Genomic DNA, 22,520 nt, shown 5'->3' on the forward strand with positions numbered 1-22,520 from the left:
CCGGGGGGCACATCCCGGGCTCCCGGATTATGGGGCTCTGTCCGAGTTTAGCACGGGGGCGCGGGCCCGGCTCGCTGCATTCCCGCAGCTCCGGCTCCGCACCCGCCCAGGGCCGTCCCCACCGCTGATCGCGGCCACCGGAGAACCGCGGCCGGCCAGTGTTTCTCCCGGACTTCGCCTCCACGCCCGTCTCCACCATCTGTGAGGGCTCAGAAGCCGGCTGGGCGCCGGCGCTAGGCATGCTGCCCCCGCCCGCGTCGTGCGGCTCGTTAATCTAGAGCGCTGCCGGGGCCGGGCGGCGCGGGGCCGGGTGGGGGCCGGGCGCGCGCGGGCCGCGGGGCTCAGCTGTGCTGCTGTTCTCTCCGCAGGGACGGCGGCTCCCGGCTGGCGGCGGCGCGCCCCCGGGCTGTGAATGCGACTTGCCCCTCGGCCGCGCTCCCCGCCCGCCCGCCCGCCGGGACGTGGTAGGGGATGCCCAGCTCCACTGCGATGGCAGTTGGCGCGCTGTCCAGTTCCCTCCTGGTCACCTGCTGCCTGATGGTGGCTCTGTGCAGCCCGAGCATCCCGCTGGAGAAGCTGGCCCAGGCGCCGGAGCAGCCGGGCCAGGAGAAGCGCGAGCACGCGTCTCGGGACGGCCCGGGGCGGGTGAGCGAGCTCGGGCGCCCCGCGAGGGACGAGGGCGGCAGCGGCCGGGACTGGAAGAGCAAGGGCGGCCGGGGGCTCGCCGGCCGGGAGGCGTGGAGCAAGCAGAAGCAGGCCTGGGCCGCCCAGGGCGGGGGCGCCAAGGCCGGGGACCTGCAGGGCCGGCCCCGCGGGGACACCCCGCAGGGGGAGCCCCCGGCCGCCGCCCAGGACGCCACCGGCCCGGACCTCGCGCCCACGCCCGAGCCGCCCGAGGAGTACGCGTACCCGGACTACCGCGGCAAGGGCTGCGTGGACGAGAGCGGCTTCGTGTATGCCATCGGGGAGAAGTTCGCGCCGGGCCCCTCGGCCTGCCCGTGCCTGTGCACCGAGGAGGGGCCGCTGTGCGCGCAGCCCGAGTGCCCGCGGCTGCACCCGCGCTGCATCCACGTCGACACGAGCCAGTGCTGCCCGCAGTGCAAGGAGAGGAAGAACTACTGCGAGTTCCGGGGCAAGACCTACCAGACTCTGGAGGAGTTCGTGGTAAGAGGCCAGCGCCCGCCGGGCCACTTTGCACGTCCCACCGCGGGGTGAAACCTCTCTGTGCACTATGCGCCCCTGCTTTGAAGAAGAGGCGCGTTCTGGTTCTCAGAGGCGGGCAGCGCTGTGCTCGCGTCCCCTCAGCACGATCTCCCTGTCAGTGCGGAGGTGATCTCTAAAGCAGTGTGGCCGATCCACATTCATTCCTTCGATCTTCTGGTCTTCGCCTTAAAAGGGTAGGGAGAGGGTGAGGCCCGAGGCCCGGGAAGGGACAGCCCGAGCACTTATTGGCTGTACCGTTAATGTTAATCCACTGCTCCTAATTTAAAAGTGTTGCCGCTGAAATGCTCAACCTGTTTTCAAACACAGGGTAATTTGCCGTGCCATTTGGGATATATCCTTCAGCTAATGGCTAATTAAGGAAGACTAGTCATATAAATAAGCCATTTCCCTAGATTACGTGGTGGGGGGATCATGCAGATGTTCTAAAAAATGAAAAGGCAAAGAAAATGCTTCCTCATTGGATGCCAACACACATAGTGGAGGGCAAGAACAAGAAGCCTAGTTTATGGTTAAAAATTGTTTTGTTTTAGGTGAGGACTAGTAAGGATATTAAAAGCGCTGGCCATCCCCCGAATGCCTACTGTGTGGCAGGCTTGAGGCTGCATTTTCCATGTGCATTACCTTAGTTAAACCTCATACCATGCCATGAGAGAGATTGTTACTTATGATCTCCAGTTGATGGAGAAGAGGAAACTGAGGCACAGAATCTTTAAATAACGTGGTGAAGGCAAAGTAGCTGTTAAGCAGACTCCTGTGCCAGGCCAAGCGGGTTGTACTCCCCAGTGCCCGCTTTCCCCGTACATTCTATGTGAAACAAAAGCCCAGCCCCACTGGGGCACAGGTTTGGATGGAGATACTGGCCCGTGCATGTGCTGGCCCCTTGGGGAGCTCTGACAGCCTGGCCTCTCACTGGTGGCCTGGACAGAAATGCAGAGCCTTCCATCTGGACCCCCACCCCACTCCCACCGCCAAGGGAGGCTCAACCTATGGCCTGCTGGACGTGGCCTTGCTTTGGCACATGGGAGGTTTCCTGGGCAGAAGGGGGCATCCTGGGGCCTGCAGCTCCCCCCCAAGCTGAGCAGAGAAGGCAGGAGTCCCCCAGAACCCAGCCTCTGAGATCTGCACGTTCAGGAGATGCCCAGGATGTGAGGGCACTGAATGAATTTCAGGAATAAGTCCCCAGGGTTGTAGAACTAGAAAGCCGGGAAGGACGGATCTGGAGATAAGGTACAAAGTGTAGAAACAAGGCTGGGATTTAGAGTCAGGGAACATGGGTGTCCATCCTAGCCTTGCCACTAACCTGCTGCGTGATAGCCACAAAGCGCCTGTCCCCTCTGGGGTTCTTTTTCCTCATCTGCAAGCTAAGGGGCCAGCTGAGTCTGGTTGCAGCTCTCCCAGCCTGAGGCCCTGAGTGCATCTCCAGGCCCGCCTGGTTAGCACAGTTGTCCACTCCGGCCCTTTGGAGAAAGAAAGACAAATTTGTTGAGAAACTCGTATGAACCAGGCCCTGACCATATACCCTGAGTGCGGTAGGAACCCTGTCCTCAAAATGCTCTCTGACTAGTGGGAAACATCTGCCTCTCCAGATGTTTCGGTGTGGAGGCAAAGGTCCTGGCAAAACCCAGAGGCAGGACCTTCCCTGTCGGCCTGGGGCAGGGCTGAAGGCATGGGCCCAGCAAACTAAATCTCTTGAGTTCTGGGCTCGTAAGAAAATCTAGGAGTTGCGAGAACAAATGCAAGCCGTTAGTTTTTAACTAAGCACGTTTATGGTTCACACTGTATGTAGTTTTATAGTCATTTCCTAAAAGAGCCTGGTGAAGTCGGCTGAGGAATTATTGCAGTTTTGATCTAAAAAGCCAGAACACATCACCGGGTGGCCATTCATCGACCTGAGATGGCAGAGAGAAGGGAGAATTCAAACTTCTGTTTTCGTAACTCACCGCCAAGTGCGGGCTGCCAAGAAACTGCCTTTGTGTGCAGGGATGGGGGAACTGTTTTTCAAAAACTGGTGGTCAGTAAGTAGACTGTGTTTCAGGCTCTGGAGACGGCAGATGTTAGAGCAACAAACGGGAGATTGGAAGGATTATCATCCTGGGAAGAATTAAGGTAGCAGTGAACCTATTTTTAGAGTATTAAGTGCATCTTCCATCTTCAAGTGACACTTCGTTTTTAACTTTCATCCAATCCTGACGGGCTGCTAGGATGTACACGTGCATGAATGTTGCCCAGCTGCTACAAATGTTTGATTATGTGCTTGCTCCCGTGATATGCACAGCTTCGTAATGATTTCAGTGCCGTGCGTCGTACATACCCTGCTCCTTCGTTTCTCTTACCGTCAGGAAAATTCTAGGCATTTCCCTAAGTCACTGTGCCTTTGTGCATGTCATTTCGTGTCTGTGGTTTTGTTTCCTTCTCTGTCCGAGGCAGGATGCAGCACTCTGTTGGGGGTGTCAGAAGGATGACCTAGAAGGGCGGGCGTACGGTCGGCGGGGAGCCCGGGGCTGGTGGGAGGGCGGTTCTATGGGTTGCAGTCATGCAGGATCCTGGTGCTGAGCGCCAGGGCACAACCAGTGTTCACCTGCCTGCTCGGACTATTCTGGGCTTCCGGGAGAGAGCCACCGAGTGTGTGGTTTGCATAGCACAGCGCATGGAGAATGGAAGAGGAAAGCATTTGCTGTCTGAAGCGCTTTGCTCTTCTGTGAAGCAGACGTAATTGATCTGGAGGCTGTGGTCCAGTAGGGTCCTGCTTGGGAAGCTGTTTACCATAGCAAGGAGGGAGGTGACAAGGAGGCCAGCTCTGGGCCTCCTTCCTTGGGAGGCACACAGACACTTAAACCATCTGCTCTCTGCCTCCCGAGAGAGGGGAAGCTCCCGCTGGAGGCTGGGTGCTCACTGTGGGCATCTGAGAAGCAGGCAGAACTGCAGATCCTGCCCCGTGCCTGGGATGTGCGTTTGGCCCCAGGGAGGGCTCAGCCTCTCCCCGTCGTCCAGTGCTTCTCTTTCCTGGACACGTGGCTCCCTGCCCAGTTTTCACAGTCAGTTCTGTCTTTTCCTTTCCCCCCGAGCTCCCAAACCCATGACGGCCCCCGTTCCTCACGGCCTGGTTGATCTCAGCCAGATGTCAGCAGAAGACCTCACTGCTTCCACGGGATCCCATGAGGCTGCTAGTAATAGAATCCTATCCGCATTTTTCTGGGGATATTTGCAACTTAATTTGTATATGCAAATAAAACCATAGTTACTGGTAAAATTTTCTCCACTGCCTCTCAGATTATACCAAGCATCCTGTTCATCACATTAGACCAGCAGGTATCCTACTTTGAATAAGGAAACCTGTCTGTCGGTTTATATTTTTTATACCTGAATGGTATTTTCATGTGCTGTCTGCTTCCTAGGGTCTATTCATTCACTAGGGTTGGCATAACAAAGTAACAGACCAGGCGGCTTAAACAATACAGATTTATTGATTCACAGTCCTCCAGGCTGGAAGTCCGAGATCAAGGTGTGAGCAGGGCTGGTTCCTTCTGAGGCCCCTCTCCTCCATGTGCAGACGGCCGCCTTCTCCCCGTGTCCTCACCAGGTCCTTCCTCTTCGCGTCTGTGTCTGATCTCCTCTTCTTATAAGGACGCATGTGTCCTCTTCATATCAGATTGGGGCCCACCTGTATGACCTCATTTTAACTTAATTTTCTCGGTTAAGACCCTGTCTCAAATTAGTCACATTGGGAGGAACTGGGGGGTAGCACTCGAACACGTGGATTTGGGAGGGGGGACACGATCCAGGCTGTAACGTAGCTCTAACAGGTGTCAAAGGCCAGAGTTGACCTCATATGCATGAGCCCAAGGAGATACAAGGAATGTGGGGTAGGGGTGGGGGAGGCTTCATCAGCAAGTATGGTTGAAGAAAGAATTTACAAAGAAGGCCCAGAGTGATTGGTGATAAACTCCATGCCTGAGAAGCAGAGTGAGGCAGCCACCCAAACCACTCTGATGCTGTGTGTTTTCCATTCTGAGCGCCGCGTTAAGCACTATTGTACTATGTTTGCTGATTGGAGCTGTGCATCGCATATAACCAACGGGTGGCTGTCAGGGGCTCTGCGGAGCAGTTTCAGATTCGCCCCTGATGGCTACCGGGCAGGCCAGCAGCAACCCAAATTTGGAATTTACAATTTGAGCAGCAAAAGTTGTTCCCCTTGTGGGGGCCTCCCGCTCCCCTGGGGGACCATGAAGCTAGGAGTGGGGTCTGCAAGCTTGTTTCCGCATTTTATAGAACCCAATCAATTTATACGACTCTTTCGGCTGGTGTGACACCAGTTCAGTCTGTCCGCGTGGCTCTCACAGTGACCAGGGGCTCTGACTGGCGATGGTGTCGGTCTTTGAGGAAAAAGGGAAACTGAATTATTAATACGTACTGCTCGCTCGACTGTCTTTCAAAGTGTGAGGACTGTGGAACCAGAAGCAGTTGGACGGAGATCCACAGGTGAACCCAGGCTCTCCCAGGGCGTCAGTGTATGACCCGTGATTAACTCTGCTGCCAAGTCTCATTTCCAGAAGCTTAGTAATGAAAACAATTCTTCCATGAAATTTGGAATCAAAAGCTCTAAGTAGATCTCTATTGTAGTTACCAAAAGGTGCCAGCAGAGAGAAGGACACATTCATCATATTTTTCAGTTCCATGGTATTTATGTTCTTTTGGCTGATGTCACTTAGCATAAAACAACACTATTATTATTATTTACCTTTGCAAAGAAAACTGAGTCTAGCTGTGTAAAGCTAACGTTCTTAAGTCAGCCTGATGCTCGTGCTCAGAAGTTGCTACTTCTGAGTTTGTTTTGGTTCCGAGTCAGATTTTCTAAATTCTGGACTTCTCAGTTTCTGCCTTTCTGTCCAAAGCCATTTAAACAGTAACAGTTTTTTTTTTTTAATGTATTTGCTTTTTAAAAAGATTTTTATTTATTTATTTGAGAGAGAGAGAGCGTGTGCACACATGAGCGGGGTAGGAGGAGGGGCAGAGGGCGAGGGAGAAGCAGACTCCCCACTGAGCGGGGAACCCGATGCGGGGCTCCATCCCAGGACCCTGAGATCATGACCTGAGCCAGAGGCAGATGCTTAACCGACTGAGCCACCCAGGCGCCCCTAAACAGTAACAGTTTTTTAAAAGGGGGAAGTCCATATGCTTTCTTGGGAACTTTTAGATGTGGTCAGATGTTGATCTTTAGGATTCAACCCAGTTAAGTAACTTGATCAAAGTCATGGGTGTAGTACATGGTGGAACCAGGATCTGAGTCCTAGACTGTGGCACGCTGATAATTTTGTGCTTCCAACTGCACCATCTTACATCCATGACAAATGGTGATGTAGTGGTACCTTGTGTGTGACCGAGAGAATTCTAGATACATGAAGAAGGGAAAGCTCCTACAGGTTTAGAGCACCTGCCCCACATTTGTGTCCACTAAATGCTGGATCAACTTGGCCAAGTGTTTATTTACATGGATTCATGCTACATTTGACTCAGGCCATCTAGGACAAAATAAAGGTCTGTGTCCTTCAAAGTATGACATCTTGAGTTGGAATGAGAACAGAAACATTGAGTTCCTGGAGCTCCCTGAGGGCAAGGGGCAGTGGACAGAACAGTAGATCTCCAGACGTGGACAAGACCCCAGACCTTATCAGGCCCGGAGCAAGCAGACTGGTGTCCCAAAGCCAACTCCAGCCCAAGGAGGTGTTCTGCTTGGCTCACCACACGTAAGACATTTGTTTGACTAGTACAGATATTTAACAAATGAGACGTTCATCTATATACCCAGATTGCCAATTTGCTGTCAAAATGGAATGATTCCAAATGGCAGTCATCTGCCAGAGCTGTGCTGGGTGGCTCCTTTCGAAGGGCATTTTCTCTCCAGCTGACCACATCCCCACTTGGCACGATTTATCCATGGTCCTACAGCCACATGGAGAGAGATGTCACTTTAGGAGCCCAGATCCTGTGCTGTCATGTCCCGCCTCTTCAGTTTGGGTCAACATCTTCTAGAACTTCGAGGTCAGAGTACTTACTGTCTAAAGATGTCTGGGTGGGCCATTTTCCTGTTGCATTCATGAGTCCCTTGGCAATTCTCTGACCTCCTTGTTTTCCAGTGGACCAGAGTGGAGAGTATCCTGATTATCTCTCCGTTTATGAAAAGTCAGTGAAATACATGTGAAAGCACTTTGAACCTAAGAATCTCTGAACAAATGAAAAAACAAAAACCAAAAAAGCCTGCAGCTAGGTTAGTGTGGTTTCTAGGGGGGTCCTGTTGAGTGTGCATCTTGTGGGAGATGACTATCCCCTAGCCGGGTGTTTGGTCCCTGGGAAGACTTCCTGCAGAGACTCGTCATCGGGGAGGGGCTCTTTGGGGCTTGCCTGTACATATTTCCTCAGTGGATGGCATCTCCGAATCTGATAAATCCCAACAAAAATCTAGTCTTGCTTTTTTTAATTCAGAAAAAATTGTTTTGGACAAATATTTGCCAAGCACTGGACAAGATGCTGGAGACATAATGACAAGCTTTGGAGTGCGTCCAGTAAACAGGCAGTGACCCAGGAGTGTGTGATGGGCTGTGAGGAGCATCATGGGGCTCTGCAGGGTACACAGGTGGACACGGCCCATCTAGACTCTGTGGCTGATGGTTTGTTTTTAAATGACCGAGCAATCCTGGGGCAGGTTTCTGGGGAAGAGATAAGAGTCTGTCACAAACAGAACAGTTGTGAGTTTGGGTAGAGGATACGGTTTTCCACCCCAGCCTACATACCCTATAGCCATCCTTCGTGGTATGGTTCTGACCACATAGCTGGAAATCCTTTTTTTGCTGCTTCTGTTCCAAGCCTGAGATCCTGCCAGCTGGATTTCACTTCTCATTCTATTTCTGTCGGGCACTGGGGTGCGGCCAGGACATGGAGTGCCTTTCGAATCTGTAGAAAAGGATGATGTCAGGCATCTGTCCATGGCCCTGCAAGTTCTCTCGGAAGCCCTAGGCCTGTAGAAAAGCATAGGGATGGAAAATTAAGATGCCATGTGGCTCTGAGCATTCCAGAAATGATTTTGCTTTAAACACGAAAGGACCACCACTTGCTTGCCTGGGAATATAGAAGAATGATAGCCTGAGAATCTACCACTTACCAAACTCCTGAAATCCCAGATACCATATAAAACACATTTTCTTAAAAGCACAGCTGAAATGGCGAAAAAAAAAAAAAAGTAAGAGAAATTAATCCTCAGAGGTAGAATCTAGACAGGAAAGTCAGCCTTGCAGTGGTGGCCATCGGAGAGCGTCCCCTGATGCCTGGGACCCAGGCCTTGGGTCCTCGCAGCCAGGCTGGGGCACCTGACAGGCCCAGGGCTCCAAGGGGAGAGCATCAGATCAGGATGTGTCTCATAAGGCTGTGCTCCCCCGAAGAGCATGTACTGCAAGGGGGCAGTGCAGACAGAGTGCCCCGGATGGGCCTCAGGGCTGGGTTGAGCTGACAGGTTTGCTGTGAATATTTGCTGTCTCTAGTGCATGCACTCTCTTACAAGCATGAAGCCCATATTCATGCTTCCCTGAGTGGTCCAAAAAATCCAGGTGGGATATTTTTGTTTAAAGGGGCCACAGGTACCTGAGAGAAGCAAATGCTCCCAGGAGGAATGCACACTCCACCCAGGCTGCAAAGAATCTGCACAAGTAGTGTTCCAAGGAATGTGACAGCAGAATGAAAACCACGCACTAGTAGGGGTGTGTCATCAACAAGGGTCCGCCAAGACCAACATAGTCCAATAAGATGCAGATGTTGGGATATAAACGGAACTACTTAATATGCAAAAATATATATGTTGAAATAAACCGTATGGGTAAACAAAACAAGCATATTCCAAATACTAGTCAGCTTTGAAGAGGGTCAGGTAGAACTTGCATAAAGGAATGATATAATAGTTTGAATTAATATTCAGTGGGAGGTTCAACAGCACGTCAGATAGTTTATGGGACAATTCAGTGAACCAGGAGATAGATTTGAAGAAGTCACCCAGAGTGAAACACAGATGCACAGATGGATCATAAGAAGGAGATGTTTTGATTCGTGGAGGACAGGGAGAGAAGATTTAATATGGATCAGATCAGAATTCTGGAAGGGGTAGTAGGGAATATGGGAGAAATGAGGGGTTAGTGTCCCAGATGATCTACTTGAAACACAGTTATTTTCCGATTCAGGAATCCCCATGAATCTAAAGAAAGATAAAAAGACATCCAACCCCCTAGCCATATCATAGTGAGATTGCAGAGCACCCAATGCAAGAGATTTTCAGAGCAACCAGAGAGAAAAGACTTGGCCTGCAAAATAATAGTAACTATGAGTACGGCTGACTTCTTCTCAACAGTGGAAAACCCCAAACAGTAGGAGAACATCTTTAAAGAGCAAAGAGAAAAGAAGAGTTAATCCAATTTATCCAGCAAAACTATCCTTCAGGAAGGAGTATGAATGAAGATATTTTAATTTATTTTTTATTTTTATTTATTTATTTATTTAGATTTTTTTATTTTTATTTTTCGACAGAGAGAGGGAGACAGTGAGAGAGGGAATGCAAGCAGGGGGAGTGGGAGAAGCAGGCTTCCCGCCGGGCAGGGAACCCGACGTGGGACTCGAACGCAGGACCCTGGGATCATGACCGGAGCCGAAGGCAGACACTATCAACTGAGCCACCCAGGGGTCTGATATTTTTATTTTTTTTAAGATTGTATTTATTTACTTATTTATTTAGAGAGTGAGTTGGGGAGGGGCCGAGGGAGAGAGAGAATCTCAAGCAGACTCAGCACTGAATGCGGAGCCTGACCTGGGCCTCGATCTCACATCCTGAGATCATGACCTGAGCCAAAATCAGGAGTCGGATGCTTAACCAACTGAGCCACCCAATAGCCTCTTAAAGAAGATATTTTTAAACAAAAATAGAGCATGCCATCCAACAAACTGTTACTGAAAGAACTTCAAAATGCCATCTAAAGAATGAAATTCAGCAAGGAGGAACGTGACCCTGAAAGCCAAGCCACAGAGTCAAGAAGGAATGGAAGAAAACTCACTGCTCATTGAAGTGTAGACCAGTGGTTCTCCACTGGGGGTCATTCATGTTGAGGGGATGTTTGCAATGTGTGAGGACATTTTTGGGTCATAACTGGGGTGGGGTGGGAGGCCATTGACATCTGGACATGCTGCCCAAGTCCTACCATCAGGATGGAGAGCAGCCCCCGACAACCATTGTCAGGAGAGCTGGGGCTGAATACCCCATCTGTAGACTACCTAAGGAGGAGGGTGGTCTCCAGGCTGAATTTTGAGTTGGGAACTTTATCCTTGAACACGCAGGAAATGCCATTAGATACAACGCAAATGTTCTTGGAAAAAAGTCATTGTGGGGGGCCCAGTTAGGCCAAGTCATGCCATAGGTGAGCAGTTCCAAAGGCCCCTCCTGCTTTCCAGGGCTGTTGGTCACGGACGCCGCCAAGCTCCCATCACCTGTGGATGTGTGCTCTTGCCCTTCCTGTGGTCACATTCAGATCACTTCAAGGTGATGCGCCCCTCTTGCTTGGCTCTTGGTACCGCTCTCGGTACCTGTGGTCCACGAGGTAGCTCAGAAGTAAATAGTATCGTCTCTACCAAAATCTACCAGAGGGACCGGTCCTTCTGTATGGTCCTTTTGCTGTCCCCATAGGTTGGCAGGCCACACTAACGTATTGCAGGTTTAGCTTTAAAAACAATTTCTGACTTCGTTCAGCTTTAAAAACAATTTCTGACTTCATTCAGCTTTAAAAACAATTTCTGACTTCTATTTTTCTTCCAAATCTCATGGGACTTTGGAAAAGGTATCTCAGTATCTCCGTAGAGGCTTAAAGCAGATAAAACACAAACTTAGTTTCCAGCAAGCTGTGACTCATTCATTAATTCCCGTTAAGGTGTCAGAAGTGTTGTCTGTGTTCCTGGTCACACTCTTGAACAGGGACACAGAGCCCTCGGCCGGTGGACAGGCTGTTAGGGTGGCATCTCTGTCCCCGCAGCCACAGTGCAGGGAGTCCCCAGGTGGCCAGGGTGCAGCGGTCCCTTGTCTTGTAGGGCAAGTCTGCCCTGCGCACCTGTGCCTCGACCCGCTGGTGGCCTCGCCATGTCACACACGCAGACACATCAGGGGTGCGTAGGTTGGAAGAGAAGGAAATCTGACAAGGCCGCTGCCTTTCCTTCGGCCTGTGCGAGCAGGGGAAGCAGGCAGCCTGAGGGACGAGCTGTGCTCTGATGTCAGCCTCTCGGCTCAGGTCAACTCCCACTGATGGCAGAGTTCCCCTCTGGTCCCCATACCCTCCAGGACGCCAAGGAAGAAAGCTCATCTTGCTCCCGGTGACAGCAAGGGGGCACCTGGCACAACTTCATGGTCCGCTCTCTGGCACCACGCTGCCTGGGCCTGAGCCCGAAGAGAGCTCTTCTTGGGAGAGAGCCCTGCAGTGTCTTCTCCACCCAAGCTGAAAACCCCACGGAAAGGGACTTCATTAACTGGAGACACGGCTGGCAGTGTCCTGTTGTAATTCCAGGATCCTCTGGAAGAGGCTTAGCTTCAGGAAGAATGCGGGGCCGACGGTGTGAGCCGCCAGTGTCTGCCTGCCCGGGCTCGGGCCGTGGTCCAGCACCTTCCGGGTAATTGGCAGCTGACACACGCTGAACAGAGTTTCAGGGCAGCCAGACTCTGACCTCAGATGCTGTCCAGACGGGTGTCTGTGTGGCCACCTGATAGTTGGGGAGTGTGAGCCCTGTTCCTGGAGCCTGGCCAACTTTGGGCAGAAGAAGTGGACACACTCCTTTGGTCGTCTTCATTCCTCCCTGCTGAAGATGAGTATTATTACTGTCGTCTCAAACGAGGAATGCCAAAATGAGCAGCGCGGTTTAGGTTTCTTCTGGTGTGTGTGTGTGTGTGTGTGTGTGTGTGTGTGTGTGTGTGTGTGGGACGAGGTATGCCCTTTGGTTTCAGTGTGTTGTTTTTTTCAAGTTTGTCACGGTCCCCACCACTCCCTATTGTGCACTCGTTCACCACCTTGTTTCCTTACCTGACAGGCCCCTGAAAAAATTGAATTTATGATCCTTGAGAGACCCGATCCCATGTCATGCCCACCTTTTATTTTATTTTATTATTTTTTATTTTTTTTTATTTTTTATTTTTTTTTTAAAGATTTTTTATTGATTTATTTGACAGAGAGAGAGACAGCGAGAGAGGGAACACAAGCAGGGGGAGTGGGAGAGAGAGAAGCAGGCTTCCTGCCGAGCAGGGAGCCCGATGCGGGGCTCGATCCCAGGATACTGGGATCATGACCTGAGCCGAAGGCAGCCGCTTAACCGACTGAGCCACCCAGGCGCCCCTATTTTATTATTTTTTAAAGATTTTATTTTATTTTTTTAAAGATTTTATTTATTTATTTGACAGAGAGAGCGAGAGAGCACAAGCAGGGGGAACAGTAGAGGGAGAGGGAGAAGCAGGCTCCCCACTGAGCAGGGAGTCTAATGCGGGGCTCGATCCCAGGACCCTGGATCATGACCTGAGCCGAAGGCAGACGCTCAACGACTGAGCCACCCAGGCGTCCCTCATGCCCACCTTTTAAAAGCCTACTCTTTGGAAGGCATTTAATTTTAGTCATTTATATATTAAGGGAGGACCAAGCTCTCTGTTTCTTTCTCACAGGGATTACTTATCTTTCACCCTTTACTCTAATTCTGAAACGAGGCTTTCGATCTTCCCATTTTTAAAACCAGAGAAGTTTGGCTTTAATGACATTTTTTACAGGGACATTATCAACCCGCTCTGCCCCCAGGTAGGTGGTAGAGCCCCATCGGGAACGTGTCCCTTCTATTAAGAGCTTAGTTTAGGAATCTGTGAATGAGCAGATCCTCTATTAAAGTAGCTCCACCAAAAATCTCAACGTCACCTGCTCCCGGGGTGGGCAGACAGAGGCCCCGTGTGGTTCCCGTTGCCTGTGGTCGTGGTGCCTCCTCTCTCCATGCCCTGCTCTGTGTGCAGAGGGCCGCGGGTTGGCCCACCATGAGCACATGTCTGCCTCCACCACAGAAACTGAGAGACACGTCTCACCATTGTGGAGGCTGGGAGCGGGGTCTGGTTCTGTTGAAGCTCGAAGATGGCCGCCTCCACCCTGTGTCCTCCCACGGTGGAGAGAAAGCCCAGAGTGATCGCCAGGCTCTTCCTTTCCTTCGAAGGGCACTGATCCCCACCTTGGGGCCCAGCCTCCTGACCTCAGCTCCTAACATCCCCTCCTCCTCATATCATCCCATTGGGGGTTAAGGCTCCAACCAATGAATTTTGGGGGGACACAAACATGCAGTCCATAACAGGAGGCTGGCATACTTCTGGCTGCATCTGATCTGACCATGTAATCAGGGCATTCCAGAATGTTCACCAGGTCTGGATCTTTAGCCCAGAAGAAATCATCTTCCTCATTTTTGTCTTAGCCACTCAACTGTTGGCCTCGGAGTGGAAGACGCCATGTAAACACTGCCAGCATTTTCCCCCCTCTCTTAGGTGAGATCCCACATGCTCTGTATTCATCTGAGGGAATTCATCACAAGAGGATTTGAAAGGCATTCTTAGACAGACGGTCTTGCCACAAGCTAAGCCGTAAAGAAGGAAAAGTCATTCCTTGATGTGGCGTTGGGTTGTCAGACTGTTGTATTGTTGATCTGCTGGGCGGTAGGCGGGGTGGCTTTCTTCCCAAGACTGGAAGGCTGACAGCTTCTGGGGACAGTTCTTAATTAAGTCCCTTTGTGTGCAAATCCGCTCTCTGACAGAGAGTGGAAAGACAAAGAGAACAAAAAAATAATCTTTCTCAAAGGGCTCGGGAAGCAGAAACTTTCTTTTGCTGCATGGCCATGGGCTTGTGCTGGAGGCTGGAAGGGGGCTGAAGATCAAGCCCAATTCACTTCGGGGCGCAGAAGGGAGGGCGGAGGGGCACGCAGGGGTCCGGAGCCGTCCGTGCTGGCCTGACTGGCCGAGGGAGCCTGGAGGACGAGGTCCAGCAGGTGCCTCCGTGTCCCCGCTGGACCCTACTGCTGCCCCGTGTGGAGACGGAGCTTTGGGGTGCCTGGGCTGGTTGAATAAGACAGTTCCAGGTAAGGAACCTGAGGTAGCCTGGGGGAAAGATTTAGTTCGAGGCGACAGCACTGTCCCGGTCCCAGCGTCTTGCAGGGAGTCGGGCGAGGCCGGTGAGAGGCAGTGGGGTGAATTCAGTGCATTCATGACACTCATACAAGAGTGGCCAGGTGGTCCGACCGGACCCTGCGTTCAGGCTGCTGCTGGGACTTGCTGTGTAGTTCTTGACAATGCGCCAGACTTGTGGGTGTGTTTCGAGCCAGGAAAAAAATTTTAAAAAGCACAGTTGAAAGGCAGCGCTCCTGCATTTTTCTCCAGCTCCCAAATAACACAGCTCCAGGCGATCGGAAGCTAGTAAGACCTGGTAATTTACATAGAAGCGGACTCTGTGATTTCCCTCTAAGTGCATCTTGCTAACAAGTGTGACACTGGGCACTCTGGAAACGGGCTCAGCCGCTGGGAAGGACGCTTCCGCCATCTGGTGACGGAAATGTGACAGTGACTTTTGGAGAAGCTGCTTGTCATCCGCCCCGAAGACCGCTGTTAGTGACCGGCCTTTTTGCTTTGGTGCCTCTGGCAACTTGCAGCTTAAGTCATTAATTCACCATCATCAGATTAATTCCGTAACAGGGTCAGGATGTGTGAACACGACTCAGATGTGCAAACACCGAAGTACTGCGCCTTAGCTTTCGAAGGAGTCCTTCTGTGCTGTGACTCCCCACATCTGATGATGATGGAAAGCGTGGTCCTTTGAGGTCTTAGGAATCTCATCATTTTGGGGTAATTACTCAGCACTGCAGGATTTCTCCCCTTGGAAGATGTCTCTCATCTCTTTTTATTCTTCCCAAGGTGGTGCTGGGAGCTCACGTAGCCTCTTGGCTTTGGGAAGCGCACCTTGTCCCGTGTAGAGGGGGCTTCCTGTGCCAGGTGCAGGGGCTCCCGTGTGGCCAGGAGGGGGGTGTTGTGCTGCCCCCCGGGGCTGTGGCTGTGGGCTTCCCTTCTGCTCTATGCTGCTGCCCCATCCCCAGGCTCTCAGGATCCCCACTGGGCTGTCTGGCTGTGAGGTCCCCCTGCTCCAGGTCCCTCCCCGTCTCTATGGCCGTCCCATCCTCCTCACCTTCCTTAACCATCTTTCCTCTTATTCCAACCAGAAGCCACAACTTTGCCTTGAAATTTCTTACTATGTGCACATCTCAGTCGGCATCTGTGACTTTCTTCCATTCTGTTGGTTTCTCTTTCACTCATTTATGCCTCAGCCCCCTAGCCAGACTGAGCACTGAGGCGAGCGGTGGAGATTTTTTCGTATCTGTCCTCAACGTGCAGGATTCTGCCGGGCAGGGGGCCTGGGGGGTTGCACAGAGGATGGGGGTCTGGCGATGGGACCCGGGGAGGACAGTCCTGGTGTCGCTGTACCAGGACCTGTGTGTCCATCATTCCCAGTCTGTGAGTTGCAAGTGTCCAGACCTTGTATCTTCCGTGTGCGGATTTGAAAAGAAGTTTGTCCATTGGCTGAGTAACAGAGTCTGAATCCCCAGCTGCTCAGTACAAATTTGAGCTCTTTAAAGGCAAACCTGGCAGACAGGACAGTTAGAAAATCTGTAGCAGGAAGAGCACTTGTGACATCTGTCCCCCGAGTTCGGGACTCGACTCCTTCAGAATCTGGAGGCTCTGCTTTCTGATCTCAGGCATGCATCGAGCTCCTCAGTTCCCAAACGTTGGTTTACACATTCTCGGGTCCCTTCTGCAAAGTCGCTGCCTTAGCGTTCACGTCCCGCTGACGACCGAACCTTCTCTTCCATCTGTGGATCACATGTGTCCTCTAAATCCCGATCCGTCTCAGGGGAGAGATTCGTCTTTGTTCCCTCGCCTCCAGGTGTGGGGGTCTGATCCTGGCGCAGCTGTTTGTGAGGCGCTGAGCCACTCTTCCTGCAAGAAAGCTGGGAGTTTTATTTTTTGTCTTTTTCATAATGGGCCATGCAAGTTCATTTCAGCTCTTTCTGGCCATCTCTTTCTCGACTCCGTCAAGATCTAGTGAGCCTGGATATTTGCACTGGCTCAGTAACCGTAACAATCCCAGACGTGACGGAGACCTGGCCCTAGTTTTGAGTTGTCCCTGAATCGAGTTGGCTGCTCATCCACAGCCTGGGATTGGGGGTCTCGGTGCCGGAGAGTCTCTGCTCTAAGCCAGCGCGCCTGGGAGAATTCAAGGGGTTTGGAAGGAAGGGAAGCACGGGCGGGGGTGGGGGGTAGGTAGAAGGAAGTTCAGATCTCAGTGTCCTTCTTTGTTGTCATATTAATCTTACTTCATGTCATTGCAGCGTCCAACAGTTTGGGGGTTCTCAACGGAACACCTCTGCTGATGGAGGAAACCGAAATGGGGAGAAGATTTTATCTGATGGTGAATGGTTTTCTTTGTGAAGTTCTATGCTCTTAGCTCCTCTGCTCTTTCTTCTCTGTGTGGAAATTAATCCCATCTATGAAACGTTACAGTTGTTCGGGGATGTTCTGCCTCCCAGTTGTCTGTTCCTAAGGAAGCATCTGCATCCAGCCTGGAATTGCCCCCTGACCACGAGGACGCAGTGCATTTGGCAGCACGCGGGTGTCATGGCCCTCTTCCAGCAACCCCGGCAGAAAGTTCCAGATTGGCATATAGCGGTGGTTGCCACTGAGGCAACCGGATTCAGGTGACACACGGCATTGTCTGCCTCTCACCCAGCCAGTGGCCCTTTTAGGCAGCACAGAACAGGAGGGTGTGTTTAAGCTGGATTTGAGGAAAGAAGGCGGGTCTTCTGGTGCACGGGGAGCGAATCTGCTCTGTAAGAAGGATGGAGTGAGTTTCTGCCCTCCCGAGGGGAAAGAGATTTGGGACACAGACAAGACCAGGATTCCCTGTTCAGCGCACTTTCTGCAATATTTCAGAACCTGGTCCTTCTCGTGGTGATAATGATTATAATCACGGTTACAAAATTATACAAGGCAGTGCTTCCTGCAGATCAACACCTCATTGCAACTGAGTTCATTAATGTAAAATATAGGTGATAAAATGTAAAGTTGCTTACATACTCCTCGTTTAGGAGCGTCCCACTCAACCTCTGTCCCACTCTCATATAGATCTTTAATTTGTATGTATAGGGCACTCGACTTAAGCAATATCCATTTGAGTAGACGTCATTTCACATTTGAGAATTGTCTCACCTATAAATTATGGTTCCTGTTCCTGCTTATTTGTTTCAAAATAGGTGCGATCTTTATTTTATGGTCCTTACAGCCAACGTACATGCAATATAGACATGTGTATAATTACTGAGCATTACGAGGGTCTAATTCTGAGCTACCCTCAAGTTAATAGCTCTCTGGAGCTTCTGCTGTGCATTGTGTTTATGGCCGCTTCACTGAGAACATGCTCAGGTTTGAGGGTAAATTTCTTGGATCCACCTTGAAGATAATCATTTGGCCGAGTAAGCCAGGCCAGCGCCCTCAGCCTGGACCCTGGATCTGAGGCTGGCCCCAGGGCACTTGACCCGCTGCCATTCTTGCTAACCAGCCCAGCTCCCGCCCATGCTCTTCCCTTCCAGAAACATGGCAGAAGTGGTCTTCACCTCTCTGGTTTCAGGACAGGGATGACTGAACAAATACCACGGAGCTTGTCTTTAGTCTCGCTCCCAGTTCCTATTCTCTTTACCCGACACAAGTCCTGCATCCTCCCAGCACACGGTGGGTGCCTCGAGAATGGGGACCTTTCCTCACATGCCCAGCTGTTCTTCTAGGCTACGCGTCTAAATTCTATCTCTTCAGACCCTGGGTTTGTAACTGGAGGATGGCAGAGAAGGGTATTTCTGTCAGAAGGCATGCCATACAGAATGTAGGCTGTGATTTGCTAACGAGAGGGGCTGCTGTTTCAAAGTTAGGTTACCCCTGGTAAAATGTCTTTTGGGGACCGAACAGCTTTGGAAGCAGAGAAAGGATTGCCTTGCCTGACTGCAGAAATGCACCTGGCGAGTTCATGTTGCTGGTCGCAGACTCAGTAACGCACAGGGCATGTTCACTTTTAGCTTCCACGGTGGGACGAAGAACCCGAGGACGGCGGGAGGCCCTCTGGTGCCCGTGCTGGTGGGTGAGGACTCTGCAGCTTTGGGACTGCTCTGACCCGGTGGCTAGAGTCAGAATCCTCTCATGGGGCAGGCAAACCTCCACCAGAGTCCTGGCTGCTGGAGTCAGCTCCCTGCACCTGCTGCCGTGGGGGACGCTGGGGCGGGGGGCTCCAGGAGTCAGCTCCCTGCACCTGCTGCAGTGGGGGGCGTGGGGGGGGCACTCCAGCCATACGTGTGACGTGATGAAATAAGCCAGAAAGAGGGTCACAGGCACCCCGAATGCCAGGTGCGCCCCATGACTGCTGACCCGAGCCCTGTGTCGAGGCCCTGGGCTGAGGCTTCCAGTCTTCTGGGTAGCCTCCCCCAATCTCAGTCCGGGGAGGACCCCGGTGGCTCCCCCCGTAGAGGAGCCTGAGCAGAAGGTGCTCTCCTGAGGATCGGACAGACCCAGCGACAGCGCCGGTGTGGGAGTCGGGGTGCAGAGGTGGGGCGGGACCAGCAGCAGGGAGACCTCAGCTGTCCTGAGTCCAGCAGGGTCTTGTCACACCTCTCCTCTGTGATTCAGTAATGCTGAGCTCGTGCGGCTGCGTCTTCCTGGGCCAGCCACTGAGTTCATGTGGGTGGGAAATGAGGTGATGGGCTTAATGAGGGGAGGGGCCGGCTGCACCTGTGCTTCCCAGCGGAGAGTTGGGTGAAGCCTGACCCTCAGTGATCAGGGCCAGACACGCAGAGACGGGCAGAGGGGCCCAGCAGGAGGTCTCGGGGGCGGGATTGGGACCACCCCATGCCCTGGGACCCGGCCACTGACGGGAGGCTGGAGAGTTCTATTAGGTCACCCCCTTCCTGGGCAGGGGTCCTGGGAACCGTGATCAGATGGGGAGCTCTGACTCAGAGCAGGCAGGAGCCCTGTGAACAGCGTGTGGAGGCCTTTGCCCAGGTGGGACCACTGTGGACATGGTGTCATCTCGGGGGACGGGCAAGGCCTGGCCGCCTGGCTCTGTGTGGGACTCAGCAGAGCTGAACCTCCTGTGTGAGGGACAGGAGCCCCGTGTGGGGTGTGGTGAGGACAGGCAGAGCAGGTGGTAGGAGGTGAGGCCTGAGTATGACATTCTGGTTTGTGGTGATCCTGATTCTGAGCCTCAACTCATATGTATGTGTATATATATATTTATTTTAGGTTTATTTCTTTGAGACAGAGAGAGCGAGCAAGCAGGGGGCGGGGCAGGGGGAGAGAGAGAATCCCAAACAGACTCAACGCTGAACATGGAGCCCTACCTGGGGCTCGATCCCAGGACCCTGAGATCATGACCTGACCCGAAACCAAGAGTCGGATGCTTAATTGACTGAACCACCCAGGCGCCCCTCAACTCATATTTTTGAGACATGAACACATCTCCAAAGAGTTGAATCAGGATTTCTAAATGTTCTGTGATAGCAAAGCTCACAGTAGAACTTTTGATGAAGTTGCAGAACCTTTAAGAAGGTAGCAGTCCGGGCTGTGGGCATCCACGGTCCGAGCTTCGCTCTGTGCCGTGGAGACGGTGAGCTTTCAGAGCCAGGAGCAGGAGGTTCCGGGCTGTCTTGCCCAGGATGTGCTCCCTTGTGTGGGGAGCTGCGGGGTGAGGCCGCCTCTAGTCCTGCTCCCCTAGTGTCCACAGTCTTTGTGACCCACACCTGCTCCTTTGTGGTTTTTCCTGGAGCTCTCCTCGGGGACAGCTGGGAGGCCTGGGCTCCCTTTCTTTCAAATTCCCAAACCAAAGTGGGGCTTTTTCCTGCATCCCTGCAGTGCAGCCTGCGTGGGGTGGTGCCAGGCTGTGCCCCTTTCTTGAGGACCGACCCCAATGATTGCTGACCCTCTTGTTCCTTTCGGACGAGCCTGCCCTCTAGATGGGACTGTCCTTACCTCTTCTGGGGCCAGGGGGCCTGGCTCCCCACCATCTAATCCACCCTGTCTGTGCTGTGTGGCTTCGGTCCGAGTCCTTGCACTGAAGGCTCAGACACGCAATGAACCGTGTCTCTTGCAGCTCAAGGTCTCTGCTTTGAAAACTCGCGATCCTTTTCTTATCCTGCTTGCTGAGTAAATCCACCCTTGACAGAAGGACGCTACAGGCTGAAGGGGGAATTAGTAGCGGGCAGAAAGAAAAGACAGTAGCAACAAAAAGCAAAGTTCGTTACAGTAGCAAGAAAGCCTCATGGTGCCCGGGGCGCTCCTGGAAAATGCGCCCTTGTGTTGTTGCAAGATTGGCGCCAGCTTCTAAGGCTGTCCTGCACACCAGCTCAACATTTTACCCTGGGCCGCTCACTCACACCCACACACACCCACACTCAACACAGGTACGCCTCAGCCCTCACTCCCAGCCAGGTTGACTGTGGTCTAGAGCTGGACAAAAGCCTTTACGTTTAAGTACAAACTGAGCTTTTGCTTCATGAGATTACCAGTGTATTTGGTAGAGATTTGAGTTGTTATTTTTGGCGTTGGCTAGAAGGAGGAGGCATCCGTGAGTGTTGTAAGGGAGCGTTCTCTCCCTTACAGGTGCTGGTTGGTCAGGGTGTGGTATGCAGAGTGCCCAGGATCCCCCCTGCCCAGGGCGCTCAGCCTGACAACCCCCCCCCCACCTCCACTATCTTTTAAAGCGTCTATTTCCATGTAGCGCCTTCTGCTACATGTTGGTTCTGCATATGCCGTTTCTGCTTTGTCCTGGGTCAACCCCGATGGAAAATCACTCTAGTGGTGATTTCCAGGAAAAAAAAAAATCATCCGCATCACAGCCTGCGTGTCACCGTGGCAGGATCGAGTTGGTGGCATGCAACCTTTCCAGGAATGTCATCGTGCTTAATTGGAGTGATCCGAGAGGTAGAATTTGGGCCGGTGCAGTGCAGAGAAGGCTCCAGGGCACTGGGTGGTGGAGGGAGGGCCCCCTGGAGGCGGTGGGGGAGAGAGGGAGCGCCTGCCTGAGCTCCGGAGTCTGGTCCCTTGGCAAGCTGCGTGTCCCCCGTCTGCTTCCTCATCGGTACACAGGGCGAGAATTGGATAGAGGTATTTTAGTGCTGCTGCGAGGGTTACGTGAGGTCGTCTTCAGCCACCTCCTGGCCAGGTACCTCCTTGCCTTGGCCCGTCCCATCCCCCTCTGCTATCTGCTCAGCTCTGCTGTGGCACCCGGCAGCGCTGTGGGAAAGGGTCCTTCCGGGGGAAACCCGCTCTGCTCCAGCACCCTGGCTTTGCCCTCTGCAGACCACCGGGCTGGATCCCGTTTCACATTCCTAAAACACCTGGGTGTCTTCACGGAAAGTCGGGCGGGAGGGAAGACGTGAGTTCGTGTGGGGAGGATGGCGGGAGATCTGACCCTGACCGTGGGCGTGTGTTTCAGGTGTCCCCGTGTGAGCAGTGCCGCTGCGAAGCCAACGGGGAGGTGCTGTGCACCGTGTCGGCGTGTCCTCAGACGGAGTGTGTGGACCCCGTGTACGAGCCTGACCAGTGCTGCCCCATCTGCAAAAATGGTACGTGAGCCGCAGGTCGAGCGCAGGCCCGCCTCCCAGCCGCCTCCCGGTTCACCCCAAGTTCACTGCCTGCTTCGTGGTCGATGAAAGATGCATGCGTGTGTGTGTTTGAACGCGCGTCCGCACAGTCGGGGGCCCAGGGGGACAGCTGGGCGCTGTTCTGCACGGAGGCGTGCGCTCTCCTGCTGGTGTCAGCCCCGTGCTCTATAGAGGACCCAAGAAGCCCTTGGGGGGGAAATTCAATTTCCAGAGTGAGGAGAGTCCCTTACTTGCATTTAACTTTGTTCTTGAAAAGCAGTTTCTCTCTTTCCGAGACAAATCAAACATGCTGGTTGGGCTCATTTACTTTTCATTATTAAGTGAATTAAACTTCGGACATAATTGAATATTTTTCATAAATTAGGCAGGAAGAGCACGCCCTGTCCAGTGAGAGCCCGTGGTAGATCAAAAGCCTCATCTGCTTTATGAAAAAGAAATGGCAAGATGTCCTTGATCATAATTTATAAAGGGAGAGCGTCTCCTCAAACTGAATAACGAGAATGACTTTGTACCTTGAAGTACTGAGTGCT

The 22,520-nt window shown here is 52.5% G+C and overlaps 1 protein-coding gene across 1 annotated transcript in view; it reads left to right on the forward strand.

Annotated features, from left to right (window-relative positions):
* Positions 1–420: 420 nt before the first annotated feature.
* Positions 421–22,520, forward strand: part of VWC2 (von Willebrand factor C domain containing 2) — a 110,111-nt gene continuing 88,011 nt past the window's right edge. The window contains exons 1-2 of the mRNA XM_036101805.2: positions 421–1,164; positions 21,822–21,951. Coding sequence (XP_035957698.2) covers positions 472–1,164; positions 21,822–21,951 — 823 coding nt within the window. The 5' untranslated portion in view covers positions 421–471. The remainder of the gene's footprint in view (positions 1,165–21,821; positions 21,952–22,520) is intronic.

Source organism: Halichoerus grypus, chromosome 12 (assembly GCF_964656455.1).
Source record: "Halichoerus grypus chromosome 12, mHalGry1.hap1.1, whole genome shotgun sequence".
NCBI lineage: Eukaryota > Metazoa > Chordata > Mammalia > Carnivora > Phocidae > Halichoerus > Halichoerus grypus.